This window comes from Chrysemys picta, chromosome 20 (assembly GCF_011386835.1).
Source record: "Chrysemys picta bellii isolate R12L10 chromosome 20, ASM1138683v2, whole genome shotgun sequence".
NCBI classification, from domain to species: domain Eukaryota; kingdom Metazoa; phylum Chordata; order Testudines; family Emydidae; genus Chrysemys; species Chrysemys picta.
Window position 1 is genome coordinate 20,391,739 of NC_088810.1, and position 13,772 is coordinate 20,405,510.

A 13,772-nucleotide genomic window follows, 5' to 3' on the forward strand; every position below is an offset into this window, starting at 1 on the left:
GTTGAAATTCTACGTTTCATTCCCATTTGGAACAAAAACCAATTTTGAAATGGCGGAACGTCCTGCTAAAACCAGAAACGTAACTTCCCACAAAACTCTACATAACATGTGTGTGTTGTAACATAGCATCGATCATAAGAACGTAAGAACGGCCCTACTGAGTCAGACCAAAGGTCCATCTAGCCCAAAATCTGGTCTTCTGACAGTGGCCAATGCCAGGTGCCCCAGAGGGAATAAACAGAATAGGTGATCATCAAGTGATCCATCCCCTGTCGCTCATTCCCGGCTTCTGGCAAATATATCACAACTTACCATGTATATGTTGTCACATAGCATCTATATAGCAACTTATATGTATATACTATAACCATCTATATGCCATAACATAACACATATGCATGTACCATAAGAGAGCATGTATGTGGTACAGTGGTGAAGGGTCTGGACTATGACAAAGGAGATCTGGATTCTACACCAGGCTCTGCCGGAGACCCACTGGGTGACCTGGAGCAAATCACTTCCCCTCCCACATTTGGTTTGCCTTGTGTATGGAAACACCACAGGGCGTGGCCTGGCTCTCACTGTCTGTATGTACAGCTCCTAGCACAATGGGGCTCTGATCTCCGTGAGGGCCTCTTGGAGATAATGCAGATAAATAATAAATGCATGTACTGTAACAGAGCACCTATCTACTGAAACACAGCATATCTATCTATCTATATATTTACACGCACTGTAACTTAGAGCCTACATACCGTAATGTAGCATGAATACGCCACAACTTGGCACCTATATACTGTAACATAACATAGATACTGCAACTTAGTGCCTATGTAATGTAGCACGTTAATCCCATAGACTTTCAGTGCTCTAGGGTGTGACCCGAAGCCCACTGACGTCAAAGGAATGGACTCAGAGGGGGGGTTGGATCAGGCCCCATATGTTGTATGAACACTGGCAGATGGAGTAGCCAGCATATGCAGTGGAAATGTCCCTGGAGCCGGCACTGCGGCTGGCAGGACCCTACAAAGGGCCTGGGGGAAGAGCGTGCCCTTTTCTCAGCAGCAGCAGGCTGAGGGTGGGTGGGAAAGAGGAAGGCTGTGACTGCTGGTGACTCAGTAGGGGGCGCTTTTCCCTCGGAGCCAGTGCTGACCCCAATGCCCCAGCACGGTGCTGCAGGGGGCAGGGTGGGGACTCAGCAGGGGGCGCTCTCCCCTCTGGGCCCGCCTCAACGTGGTGCTAGGGGGCGCTGAGCTGCCAGAAGGATGAGACGGAAATAACGCGGTCCGGATCGTTTGTGGTCATTGAAGATCCTGCCGTGTTTTTGCAAGGGTGAAGGCTTGACAAGGGGATGCAGCTTCAGCCTAGAATATTATAAACATGTTTCCAGAAGGCCTTAGAGCACCGGAAACGCTTCACTGGCCATGACTGTTTATTTAGATACACTGAAAGCAAACAGACAAAAAAAATCCCCTGTGGCACTTGCATCCCAAATTGCAGCCACGTCCTAGGATTGGTGGATGTGAGCTCCAGAGACTCACAGAGCTGTACGGCTGGAAGGGACCTCGCAAGCTCATCTAGTTCAGCCCCACCGCCCCATGAACAGAAACTGACTAGATCCCCAAGCCCAAGTGATTTGTCTATTTCCAGAGCTGAAGCAAAAAACCAAACCAAACCAAAGGGTGAAATAAGAAAATTAGATCTTGCAAAACTCTTATTGATTTAATAACCCACCACCGGGAAGGGAAATTGTTTTATTAAAAGATGCGGGGGGGAGAGGAGGCCTGATTCTCACTACTCAGGCAGCATAACCCGAGAGCCTATGTCATTTACACACCACTCTGAGGCCCCTTTTACTCTGCTAGAACGAGGAAACGGAGCCAGAGGGAGAATCAGGCTCAGGATTTTATTCTGGACAAATTCCAACTCCTCTAATTACAACCCTGCCTCCTGTTATTAGGAAGCACGGCCTGATATTCAGCCTGAATGTTCCTTTGCTTTATTTTCCGTTGCTCGGAGCAAGGCTTCTGTAATGCCGGCACGGGGATGTGGACTCCGGGGGTCTATTCCTGGCTTTCAGCAACTCGCTTCAGTCCAGATCCTCAAAGATATTTAGGCACCTAACTCCCATGGGTTAGGTGCCTAAACGCCTTTGGGAATCTGGGCCTTAATGTCTCCATGCCTCAGTTTCCCATCTGTCAAGCTGGGCGAACAATCCTTCCTTTCTCCCACCCTTCACCTGTCTTGCCTATTTAGGTTATAAGATATCCAGGGCAGGGATTGTCTCTCATGGTGTCTATGCAGCACCTAGATTGGATCCTCTAAACCCTCTTGAACCATCCTGTTTCCTTGACATTCAAGTGCTTGTTAGATGCTTTTCCTCTCTAGCCAAGTCGGCCGTATTTAGCTCTTCTCATCTCCAATCCTAAATCAGGTCCGTCTCCCCCACCCAAAAAGCCCCTTCCCAGCTCAGTGGAAATCGCGTGATATTTCTTTTCTTTTCAGAAGGAGCTGAAAGGCGATCAGGTTTAATAGACGGCTGCTCGCTAGAGAGGCTGCAGCTGGAATTTGTTTTCACAGGGTGCCAGCAAAGGCCGGGGTAATTATAATCATTCCCCAGAGCTCTGGCGTTTACCGCCTCTGGGTTTGGAAAAGGAAGAATGCGTTCGTTTTGTGCAAACAGGGCCCGATCGAAGTTGGTGGGAAGACTCACGTCACCACGGCCCAAAGGGACCATTGTGATCATCTACTCTGACCTCTTGCCCAGGGCAGGCTAGCTAGAGCGTGTCAGACTTCCAGGCCAGATCCTTGGGGTAGGAAAACTGGGCCCATCTGGGATTTGAACTCAGGCCCATTCAAGCCACTGGCGACCCCTGTGGCCTTTGTATCAGTTCCTCGGTGTGCTGACAGCTGCTCCTTCGGTCTATATTAGGGGTTCTCAGACTTTTGTCCTGGTGACCCCTTTCACCTAGCAAGCCTTTGAGTGCGACCCCCCCTTATACATTAAAAACACTTTTTTATATATTGAACCCCATTATAAATGCTGGAGGCAAAGCGGGTGGAGGCTGACAGATCGCGGCCCCCCCTGTAATAACCTTGCGACCCCCTGAGGGGTCCTGACCCCCAGTTTGAGAACCCCTGGTCTATATCATCTCCTACTCTCCCGACTGTGAATCCCATCGTTGTTGCCCCTGATGGGAATGCCGAGGTACAGAGAGCCAGCCAGTCACGGAGCACCGTTGCGGCAGCGCGGCGAATAGAACCCAGGTGGCCTGTATAGCCTCAGCCTTGGATAAGGGCTGGATTGCCAGTCGAGCAGCCCACGGGCGCTCTCTGTACGGGCTGGGGAGGGGCAGCAAGGGCAGAAACATAGCAAGCTCCCCATGCACTCACTGTGCCCCCCCCATGGCTCCGCTCCCCAAATACCCCATGCACTTGGCTCACACTGGCACCCCGACCCCCCAAGCAGCTCCCTCCCACCCCCTGCCCCTGTCTTCCCCATTGGAGGTCGTGTGAGCGAGGCTGGCTCGGCATGGCCCTGTGGGCACCCATTGGCTCTAATCCACAGCCCACCAGCAGCCTTTCCACTGAATCCGCGGGCCCCGGATCACGCCGCAGGGTTCAATATTTGGCCCGCAATGCCCCAAGCCAGGCCGCGGGGGTAGAGTTCAGGATCTGAACTCACATCTTCCCCTGCCCCAGCCTGCCTCCGACGCACCTGCCTTCATCCCCTTTAGGGTGACCAGACAGCACATGTGAAAAATCGGGACAGTGGGTAGGGGGTAATAGGAGCCTATATAAGAAAAAGACCCAAAAATCGGGACTGTCCCTATAAAATCGGGACATCTGGTCACCCTAATCCCCTTCTCCCCTCGCAGGGGAAAAGCAGCTTCCGAGACTAGAGCCCTGCTCTTTACGTGTGCCGCATCGACAGGGAGACGGGAGACGCACCCCCTCGCTCCCCGCCATTTCTCACCCCTCCCAGTCCCGGCTACAGGCAAGGAGCCTCTCCCTCTACCGGCGCCCCGTGCCCCTCCCCGGGCCTGGGAGGCTGACAGCGGGCGATTCGGAGGGGCGCAGCTCTCTCTTTCTCTTCCTTTAACCCCTTTTTCATTTCCTCCTTCCAACGGTCTCTCTCGCTTGGCTTTCTCCGTTTTATTTAGTCTCTCTGCCTTCTGTCCGTCCAGGCCCATCTGTCTGTCTTTGCACTCTTCTTTTCCTTTCTTCCTTCCTTCCCGCCACCCCTCTTTTCTTGCTTTCTCATCCATCCATCCTTCTTTCTCCCCCCCCCCCCCCAATCCCCCTTTGCTCACCTCTTGGGAAGGTGACCCTGGGAAGCAGATCTGCGCACAGGAAGGCGGCAGGCATCACCAAACTGCACAGGAAGCAGAGCGCCCGGTCGGGCATGGCTGGTTATCGGCAAAGGGTGAGGCCTTCGGTGAAATCTGCAAGGACCCGGCCCCAGCTCTTGAGCTGTCAAGAAAGCAGAGTGGGGAGGGAGGGGAAGAGATGGTTGAAGCGAGCGAGGTAACCACATGAAAGAGAACCAGCCCCAGCCTCCGACCTGCAGCGGAAGCGCTAGGCTGGGGAGAGGGCCGTGCGCAGTCATGTTTCACCGGGGACAGGGCTTTCTGCCCCTTCGTGCCAGCACGGGAGCCCCGCAGGCAGCCGCAGCGTCAGGGAGGAAAGAAGCCTCTCCAGCTGAGAGCAGGGCTGGGATGGGGCCACAGTGATACAGGGAGGCTGACCCAGGCGGCAGGAGCTGCCGAGGAGAAGCCTCGCGGGGCTTGATTCTCGGCGGTTCGGCTCCTGCTGCTGGGACAAGATGGATGCGGGAGGTGCCTTTAAGCCTTTGCACCCCTCATGTTCTGGGATTGTGCAGGCTCCCCCTGTATCAATTGGAGCAGCCTCAAGGCTGCTCTAACTTATGCTCTGTCCTCTATGGGCCCTGGGAATCAAGGAAGAGCTCACAGCACTCCAGCCACGCCCCTTATGCTGGGTGGGCGTGTCACGCATGTCCCCTCCAGTCCACATGCAAGATAAGAGCCTACTGCTGCTGCCAGTTGATGGGGCAACTCTTTTAGCTCAGGTTGGTGCTGATGGGTGGTGTCTTTGCACCCAGACTAATTCTCCCTGTAGTGGTGCCCGGGGCAGGACCCCCCCCCCCAGCAGATGCTTACAAAGCGTTCCTGTCCTCGTCACATCCCGAGCCCCTCTCTGCCATCCCTCCCCTCGCTCCCGAAACCTGATCCCTCTCCTCCCCCCGGTCGCTCGATTCATTGCTCACGCTCTTTTCGGGGGCGGGGAACCCTTTATGGAGACCATATGGCCAAGCTGCCCGGATCCCGCTCGCCCTCCCCAAAGGGTTGCGGAATGTGTGTTACTGGCCTTGATGATATTTTGGGCCAGATCCAAGCCCCAATCCAAAGCCGGCTGAAGCCAGTGGGAGCTTTTCCACTGACAACCCTGGGGGGGGCTTCAGATCAGGCCTTGTGGCCCCTCCCTCGCGTGAGCCCGGCAGCCCCAGCATTTCAGAAACACCTAGCAGAACTGCCGGGCGCTGTTGGGGGCTGGGTCATAGAATCATAGAATCATAGAATATCAGGGTTGGAAGGGACCTCAAGAGGTATCTAGTCCAACCCCCTGCTCAAAGCAGGACCAATCCCCAACTAAATCATCCCAGCCAGGGCTTTGTCAAGCCGGGCCTTAAAAACAGAGGCAGGCATTTGCATCAGGGACTCCCAGGAGGTGGCAAATTCCCCACGTCCTCCAGAGAGTGGAGCTCGAAAGCCACCGACAGCTGAGTGACAGGCCGATCCGGGCCCCAACGCTGGCTCCACACACAACCCTTCCTCCTCCTCCTCCTCACCCCAGCCAGATTGCAGCACCCACAGCCGCTAAGCCGAGACGTTGCGCCTGTTGCTGGAAACGGTGGGGAAATAGGAGGTTGTGAAATGTGGGGCGCTGCGCTCGTGCGGCTCCCCCGGGGACGAGGCGTGGGGCGGGAAATGATCCCACCCTGCGCTGACCCTGGCCGTGCTCACAGCCACTCCTAGAACCTCCCCAACTCCTGAAATGCAGGGTAGGAACATACCTCGGTGCCCACCCCCAGTGCCCCGGCTAGGCCCTACTGTCCCGGCGCTGGGCAAAAGAGGTATTCCCCCACCTGAGCTGTTTGTTACTCCACCGAGTGGCAGCCTCACCCCGCCTTGCAACTTTGAACCTTGTTCTCTCGTCTGCATAAACGGCAGCTAATAAACCGGGGGAGTGGGGGGGACAAGTGCAGCCCTGGGGTAACTGCAGGGCGCTTATGCCAGCAAGGACTGGCCTGTAGACCAGGAAGGCGACGCCCAGACCCCAAGCTGTACACACAGACCACGTGCTAGCGAGGGACAGGACCCAGTGCCTGACGCTGCGGGGGTGCACTGTGGGGAGGAGGGATTTTTAAAAAGAAGAAAGAAAACAAACAAACCCTCCCTTCGAGTACCAGCTATGAAAGTGCCCTCCTGCCCCGTGTTTCTAGCAGAGAGTGGAAGCCCCTTCAAGTCCCCTCTCTATCCCCGCTCCCGGATCCCCTTGCCTGCCGCTACCGTAGAAGAGATTCCGCTCTCAGCACCCAACGCAGAGCCGCTCCCGGTCCAGCGCCCCCCGAGCTCTGCCTCGGATCCCTGCAGAGCGGGACCTAGCTGCTCATTCTCCAACGAAATTACCTCTCCTGGGGCTGAGGTCAGAGGGCATGGGCAGAATTAGCGCAGACCTTCGGCCAGCACCATCCATTGGCAGCTAAGCCCCCGGTAGATCTCCCCAGCGCCGGGTGGATGGACTCGCTGCCCAGTGCTCGGTGCCCATCGGAGACGTCCTGGGGTGGCCTCTGGACCCACTGGCTTGGAATGACCAGCCCAGCTCCAGCTGGAGGGGCTGGCTCCTGGGTTCACTCGGCTCCCAGACGTGGCTTCGGTTCCTTCCCCTCCCGGGCTCCTGTCCAACACTAGGGCCGGGGAGCTGAGGCTGTTTCAAGTCTCTAGCTCACGCTGGCAGCTGCCTGGGCTGGGGAGGGGAAGGGCACGGCTAGATCAGTGTCACTCACAGTGAGTCAGGGAACCAGAAAGTCCAGCCTCCCCAACGCGTCCTGACAGCTCCAGGGACCTTCCCTGCTCCCCTCAGCCAGGCAGGAAGCAGCTTCCTTGGGTGGTTGCTTCGGTAGGAAACAAGAGCTTTTAAAGGAGGTGGTGTGGCCCAGCGGATGGAGCAGGAATGGGGGCCCGGATGCTTGGGTTCTATTCCCAGCTCTGGGAGAAAATGTGGGCTAGAAGTTAAAGCGGGGGGACTGGGAGTCAGGACGCCTGGGTTCTATGCCTGACTCTGGGATGGGGAGTGGGGTCTAGTGGTTAGAGCTGGGGGGGGCATTGGGAGTCAGAACCCCTGGGTTCTATTCCTGACTTTGGGAGGGGAATGTTGTCTAGTGGTTAGAGTGGAACTAACAGCTCCTGGACTCCCTTCTCAGCTTTGCCACTGTGTGAACTGGGGCAAGGAAATAGCCAGTCCGTGCCTCAGTTTCCCCATCTGTACGACCAGGATAATGATGGTGCTTGCCTTCTGAGGGTCAGCGACTGCCAACACAGCCCCTTGAAGCTGCACAATGAATGTTTATCAAGCCAGAAACCAAATCTCTCCAGTCTCAGGCCAGGTCTACACAGACAAAACGCATCTAGATCGGATGCAGCTGTACCAGCACACCTGATTTTTTTTCTGGCCTAGCTTATTCCACCCCCTCACCCCCCACCCTGGGCAAAATAAGCGATCCCAGTACAAAGCGCAGTTGGGCTGGTATAGCTGCATCTCCTCTATCGGCTCCTGCCAGCATAGCTCTTCATGCCCCTGACCGACAGAGCTGTGCCGGCAGCAGCCCCGGGGACAGACCTGGCCTTAGACACGATGATGGGAAATGTTACTCGCCCACCCAAAGTAACAAAATCCCTCACCCTGGGTGAGCCGACTACTGCGAGGCTCAGAGACGCGCTACCCGTAAGTATTTATGGTTCATTACGACCATTGTATTAACACTAACAGGCCAGCGCATAAGCCCAGGCCCCTCCCAATTCTCCGCCACGCACTTTCAAGTACACTGTTATTTACAAGCTGTCTGTCTAAGCACATCTGGAGTTGAATTCATCTTCCACCCAAAGCCTTTACCAGGAGCGTGCTGAACGCAGGGAGAGCTGTACCAGGGGGGTTGCTGCTGGCCTTTCCCAAAAAGGCACTGCTAGCTGACAACCCTCAGCAGTCCTCGAGGCAGGGATCATTAGCTCCATTTTACAGATAGGGAAACTGAGGCACAGAGCCGCGCCTCGACCTGCTCAAAGTCACACAGAGAGTCAAAAGAGGAGCTGGGACTAGAACCCAGGTGGGCAGGCTACTGGTCCTCCAAACTCTAACCACTAGACAAGACTCTCCCAGAGACTGGAAGAGAACCCAGCTGTCCCAACTTTCCGTTGCTTGGCTAAACATGCCTCCCCAGAACAGGGCACAGAAGTCAGGAGTCCTCATCCACTCTAACCGCTAGATCACATTCTCCCCAGAGCTGGGAACAGGACCCAGGGGTCCTGGCTCCCGGACCTCACTCCCTTTCCACTCAGCCATTGCTGGCGAGCTGCGAGAAGCCATAAAATGGAACTGCCCCTTTCCCAAGAACTGGGTTTCAATGAGTTAGCTGCGCTGATCCGGGTGCTCGGTCTGTGACGGAGGAGGCAGAGACACTGCTCGGGCCGGCGGGATCTCGCCCTGCCCAGCAGTGCCCCGGCTGTTACCCTGATCAGAGCTCCTTTGCAGCACTTCCCCAGATATCTACAGCGCCTCGGTTGCAACCTAGGGCCCTGGGAGAGCATCCAGGTGTGTGGGTGTGATTTGGAGTGAACCTGCCTATTCGCCCAGCTGCAACAGCTGGATCTGTCATCAGCTGCAAATTAAACAGGAAGAAGAAACTGGAGAAAGGGCTGGAGAGCAGAAGGGTGGAAAACCACCCTGTAGAAACAAAGCACGGGTTGGACACCTGCCCAGCAGTGGGTGTGGCCAGCTAACGCCTCCACCCCCAGCCCGTGGCACTCCGTGCCACTGCAGCCTTGGCATGTCTGCTCGATCGAGACCAATTCTGGGCCTGATTCTCATGGGCCTTAAGGCTCCTTCGCTAGAGCTGAATGAAAACAATTGGGAATTTTTTTCCCCACAAGGGGGGGGAGGGAGTCAATTTTCAGCAGATATTTAAATCCTAAAAAACGCTGATTTGGAAACGCTGCCGTAGCTCCTCATGGGGGTCGTAGTCCAGCTGCCGCATGCTCCCACTCTCCTTTATAGGCCAGGCTCCCCGGTTGGACTACATCTCCCATGATGCATCACAGTGTCCCCCGCTTGGAGAGGGGAGGGGTTTATCGCGGGAGCCCCTGCCCCTGGTGCATTATAGGAGATGTAGTCTGGCCAGGGAGCACACCCCGTAAAGAAGAATAGAGGATATGAGGCCACTGAAATACAACTGCGACAACATTTCCAACTTGAAATATTTTGGTTTTCAGATCTTAGGTCTCCTTTATACACAGATTTTTTTACTAGTAGTAGCCAGTGTAAATAAGAACCAGGCCCTCTCTCTTGAGACCCATGGGAAGAACCATCTTGGTCTAGCAAAACACACCCAGAACGCGGATTTTCTTGCATAATAAGCATAACATTGTGGTTAAGGCAGAGGAATGAAAGGCAGGACTCCTAGGTTCTTTGCCTGGCTTGGCCAGTCTGCTGCTGTGTGGCCAGGGGATAGTCATGTCACCGCTCCGTGCCTCAGTTTCCCCAGGAATAAAATGGGGATCATCCAACCTCTCAAAAGGGCTCAGTTAGAAGCTGTAAAGCATCATTACTTTCCCAACCCCCCTAATGATCCCTGGCCATTCTCTGGCCTCTGTCATTTCAGGGCCTCAGAGCCCTTTCCACAAAGTCAGCAAGTTTCTCAACAGCTGTGTGTGGGAGACACGTCTTAGCATTGCAATGCACAGGCGGGGAAAGGGAGGCAGGCAGCAGGCTCCTGGAAGCCAGCATTAGGCTACTCAAACCCCGTAAGGGTCTTTTAACAAGACTCGGTGGGTTTTTGGTGGGAAAGGTGCAAAAAGTCTTGTTTGATCTCAGAACGTTCAGGTCAGGACACGCCCCGGGTGGGATTCCGGCACTGTTCCAAAACTCCCGCTGACTTCCAGGCAGCCAGGATTTCGCTCCTTATCTTTTGGCAGCACAAGCTCCTAGTCCTCGTCTTGGGAGACTGTTGCAAGCTACACCCAGGATCAAACCAATCCCAGCCAACACCTTGAACTTTCATTCCGCCCATTCAAACTCTTTTTTCACCAGTGTTCCGCACTCGTGCCTGGATGGAGGTGGGGACGTGGTCATGGCGACACAGTGAGTCAGTAGCAGAGTTGGGGATGGAACCCAGGAGTCCTGATTCTCATGCCTTTCCCCTGCCAGAGGCAGGTGTAGAATCCTGGAGTCTTGAGTCCCAGCTCCCTGCTGTAACCACTAGACCCCACTCCCTTCCCAGAGCCAAAGCTACAACCCAGGATCCCTTACGCCCATCCTCCCTGCTCTAAGCACAAGGAAAGTGAGGAGTCCGGATTCCCAATCCTCTGCTCCAAGCACTAGACCACATTAAAAATGCTTAGTGCCTCAGTTTCCCCTAATAAAATGGGGGAGAATTCTCACCCTTAGGCAGCACTTTTAGATCCTCCCACTTCACCCCCCATCCCACCAAAACTGTTTGGAGCTGCCCATTCCCGGCCATTTCCCCGTGGTGCTAGAGATCCAAGCCATTTCCCTGATGAACTGCCTCTCCGCGGCATCGGGTCTGCAGGGAACGGCCCGATGCTTCCACCTCGGATCATCTTTCCAGAGCAGGAACAAGCGGGCTGTTCCCCTTCTGCATGTGGTGTATCAGAATTGGTTCGTGTCTCTTTAAATAGTTTTGCATACCAGCTGGGTTCTAGCGCGCGGAACACGGTGAGCGCCACTATGGGGCTCACACACTATTTAAAGGGATACTACCTCATTTTTATACACTACATTTTGTTGCCCCGAATGGGAAATGCCCTTCACGGATCAGAAGGAAATGACTGAGGATCAAGGCACCTTGCTCACCTGCCTTAGCCGACTGGTAGCAGCTCGTTAGGCATGGAGCTTTGAGGTTCCAGGAAAGGGGCATATAGCCCTAGCTGGCTTTGACATGAGAACGGCTGTGGGCCAGATTTCCCCTTTGAGGAGCCGATCGCAGGGACGTGTGAGGTTGAGCGCATTGTCTGAACTCTGGGAAGGAGGGGGGGGACCCCTGCATTCGCTATTCGGCCGGGACAGAAAGCTCCTTGTCACACAGAAACTAGGTTACTCTGCCCTGGAGCCGTTGGCTGAGAAACAAGGCCCCAGGGAGGTTTAAATTAGTCCCATTGTTCTGCACTGGTCCCGAGCCACAAATGGAGTGGGGGGGTGGGTGGAGGAGGCTTCGTCCTCAGTGATGGTAGGACCCCTCCGGCAGACCCAGGGGCCTTAAAGTGGGTGGAAGAGGCACCCCAAGAATCCCCCATACACAGGTGGATTCCCTGACCCGTGTGGAGCTGGCACGAGGGTTAAATGCCTGCAAGCAGCATGAGAGCTCCTTAAAACCACCATAACAGAGGCGCACCCCCTGAATCAGAACAAACAGGAAAAGGACCAAACGAATGCCAGGCAACCACAGCGGAGTAGCTGAGTAACAGAGGCCACTGGAGGCAAAAAGGCCCCCTTTAAAATTTGGACATCAAATCCCAGCGAGGCTAATAGGAACTCCAGCAGGTTACGTGTAAAAGTACAAGGCAGGCCAAGAAGGAATTTGAGAAGCAACTTGAGATGCAAAAGCTAACCATACAATTTTTTTTTTTAAGTACATCAGAAGCAGAAAGCCCGGCACACAGGCAGTGGGGCCACTAGATAGGGTGACCAGACAGCAAGTGTGAAAAATCAGGACACGGGGTGAGAGGTAATAGGAGCCTATATAAGAAAAAGACCCAAAAATCAGGAGTGTCCCTATAAAGTCGGGATATCTGGTCACCCTACCACTAGACGACCAAGATGTTAAAGGAACACCCAAGCAGGACAAAGCCATTACAGAGAAGGTAAATTGTTTCTTTGCATCGCTCTTCCCTGACGAGGATGTGGGGGAGTTACCCACATCATCAGAGATCTCCTTTGTGGCCAACAAATCGAAAGTCCTGTCCCACAGCGATGTGTCAACAGAAGAAGTTTTAGAACATATGGATACATTAAGTCACGAGGTCCAGCTGGTATTCAGTCAGGAGTTCTGAAGGAACTCCAATGTGAAATTGCAGAACTACAAACTGTGGTATGGAATCTTTCTCTGAAACAAGTCTCTGTACCAGATGAGTGGAAGGAAGCTAATGTATTGCCAATTTTTAAAAAGGGCTCCGTGGGCCATCCTGGCAATTACAGACCGGTGAGCCTAACTTCAATACCAGGCAAGCTGGTAGAAACTACAATAAAGAACAGAATGATCAGACACATCGATAAACGTGATTTGTTGGGGAAGAGTCAACACGGCTTTTGTAAAGGGAAATCATGCCTCACCAATCTATTAGAATTCTTTGAGAGCGTCAACAAGCTGGTGGATAAGGATGATCCAGTGGATATACTGTACTTGGACTTTCAGAAAGCCCTTGACAAGGTCCCTCACCAAAGGCTCATAAGAAAACTAAGCAGTCATGGGATAAGAGGGAAGGTCCTCTCATGGATCAGTGACTGGTTGAAAGATGGGAGACAAAGGGTAAGAATAAATGGTCAGTTTTCACAATGGAGAGAGGTAAACAACAGGATTCTCCCAAGGGTTATAATGGGACCAGTGCTGTTCCATATATTCTTAAATGATCTGGAAAAGGGAGTGGAAATGAAGGGGCAAAGTTTGCAGCTGATACAAAATTATTCAAGATAGTTTAAGGCCAAAGCTTCTGCACCCCAAACACCCTCGAAAGGCTGGGGTGGTCGAAGTCCAGAACCAGTTTTGCTGCCTGGATCCCTCTCAGATCCACTGCAGGGAGGGAACCTGTGGCAGTGACAGGAAACTGTCGCAGAGAGGCAGAAAGGGTTAATGCCCCCCGCCCCATTCTAGGGGCCCTTTTATACCGGCATTACATGATGTAGCGCTACCCGCCAGATGTGTGCTGCCTTGGGGTTAAGAGGGACCAGCACAAAATGAATGCACACGCTTCAGTCACCGAGGGACTGGGGGTCTGGGTTCTCTGCACAGGAAGAAATCTCAGCCCCCTAGAGACAGATTCCTCCCCTTCCCCCCTCCTCCCTGGCTGCCCTTCCCCCCAGATCAGTGGATTTGCTGCAGCCTGATGCCGGCACCTGCAGGTCTGCAGCTGATCAGCATGGACCTCCCCCCTATCCCTGGCTTTATCTTTCCAACGGGTGGGAAACAGCGGCTTCTTTCCAGGTCTCTAGGCTGGGAATAAAACCACCAGGTGCTTTCTCGCTGCCTGCCCAGCCTCCCACGGAGAATGACAGCAGGGGGTTCTTCTCCTGGTTCTCCCCACCTTCCCCACCAGTGCCAGAGAGAGATGATCTGTCCGGCCCTCTTTATCACAGAGCTAGCAGCCCAGCTGGGCGCACCCCAAACCCGGGTGGAGCCAGCCACGCTGGGGAATTACAGACACTCTCATCTGGAGGAGATGGCGAGGAGAGACCCCGCCCTGTCT

At 54.2% G+C, this 13,772-nt stretch overlaps 1 protein-coding gene across 4 annotated transcripts in view; it reads right to left on the bottom strand.

Moving 5' to 3' along the window:
• Positions 1-13,772, bottom strand: part of SEMA4A (semaphorin 4A) — a 46,633-nt gene that overhangs the window by 16,641 nt on the left and 16,220 nt on the right. For 2 of the 4 annotated variants that reach the window (XM_005280703.5, XM_005280704.5), the window contains one exon: positions 4,314-4,473. In XM_005280703.5, coding sequence (XP_005280760.2) covers positions 4,314-4,407 — 94 coding nt within the window. In that variant the 5' untranslated portion in view covers positions 4,408-4,473. The other 2 variants (XM_005280702.5, XM_042843290.2) reach the window with 2 other exon arrangements.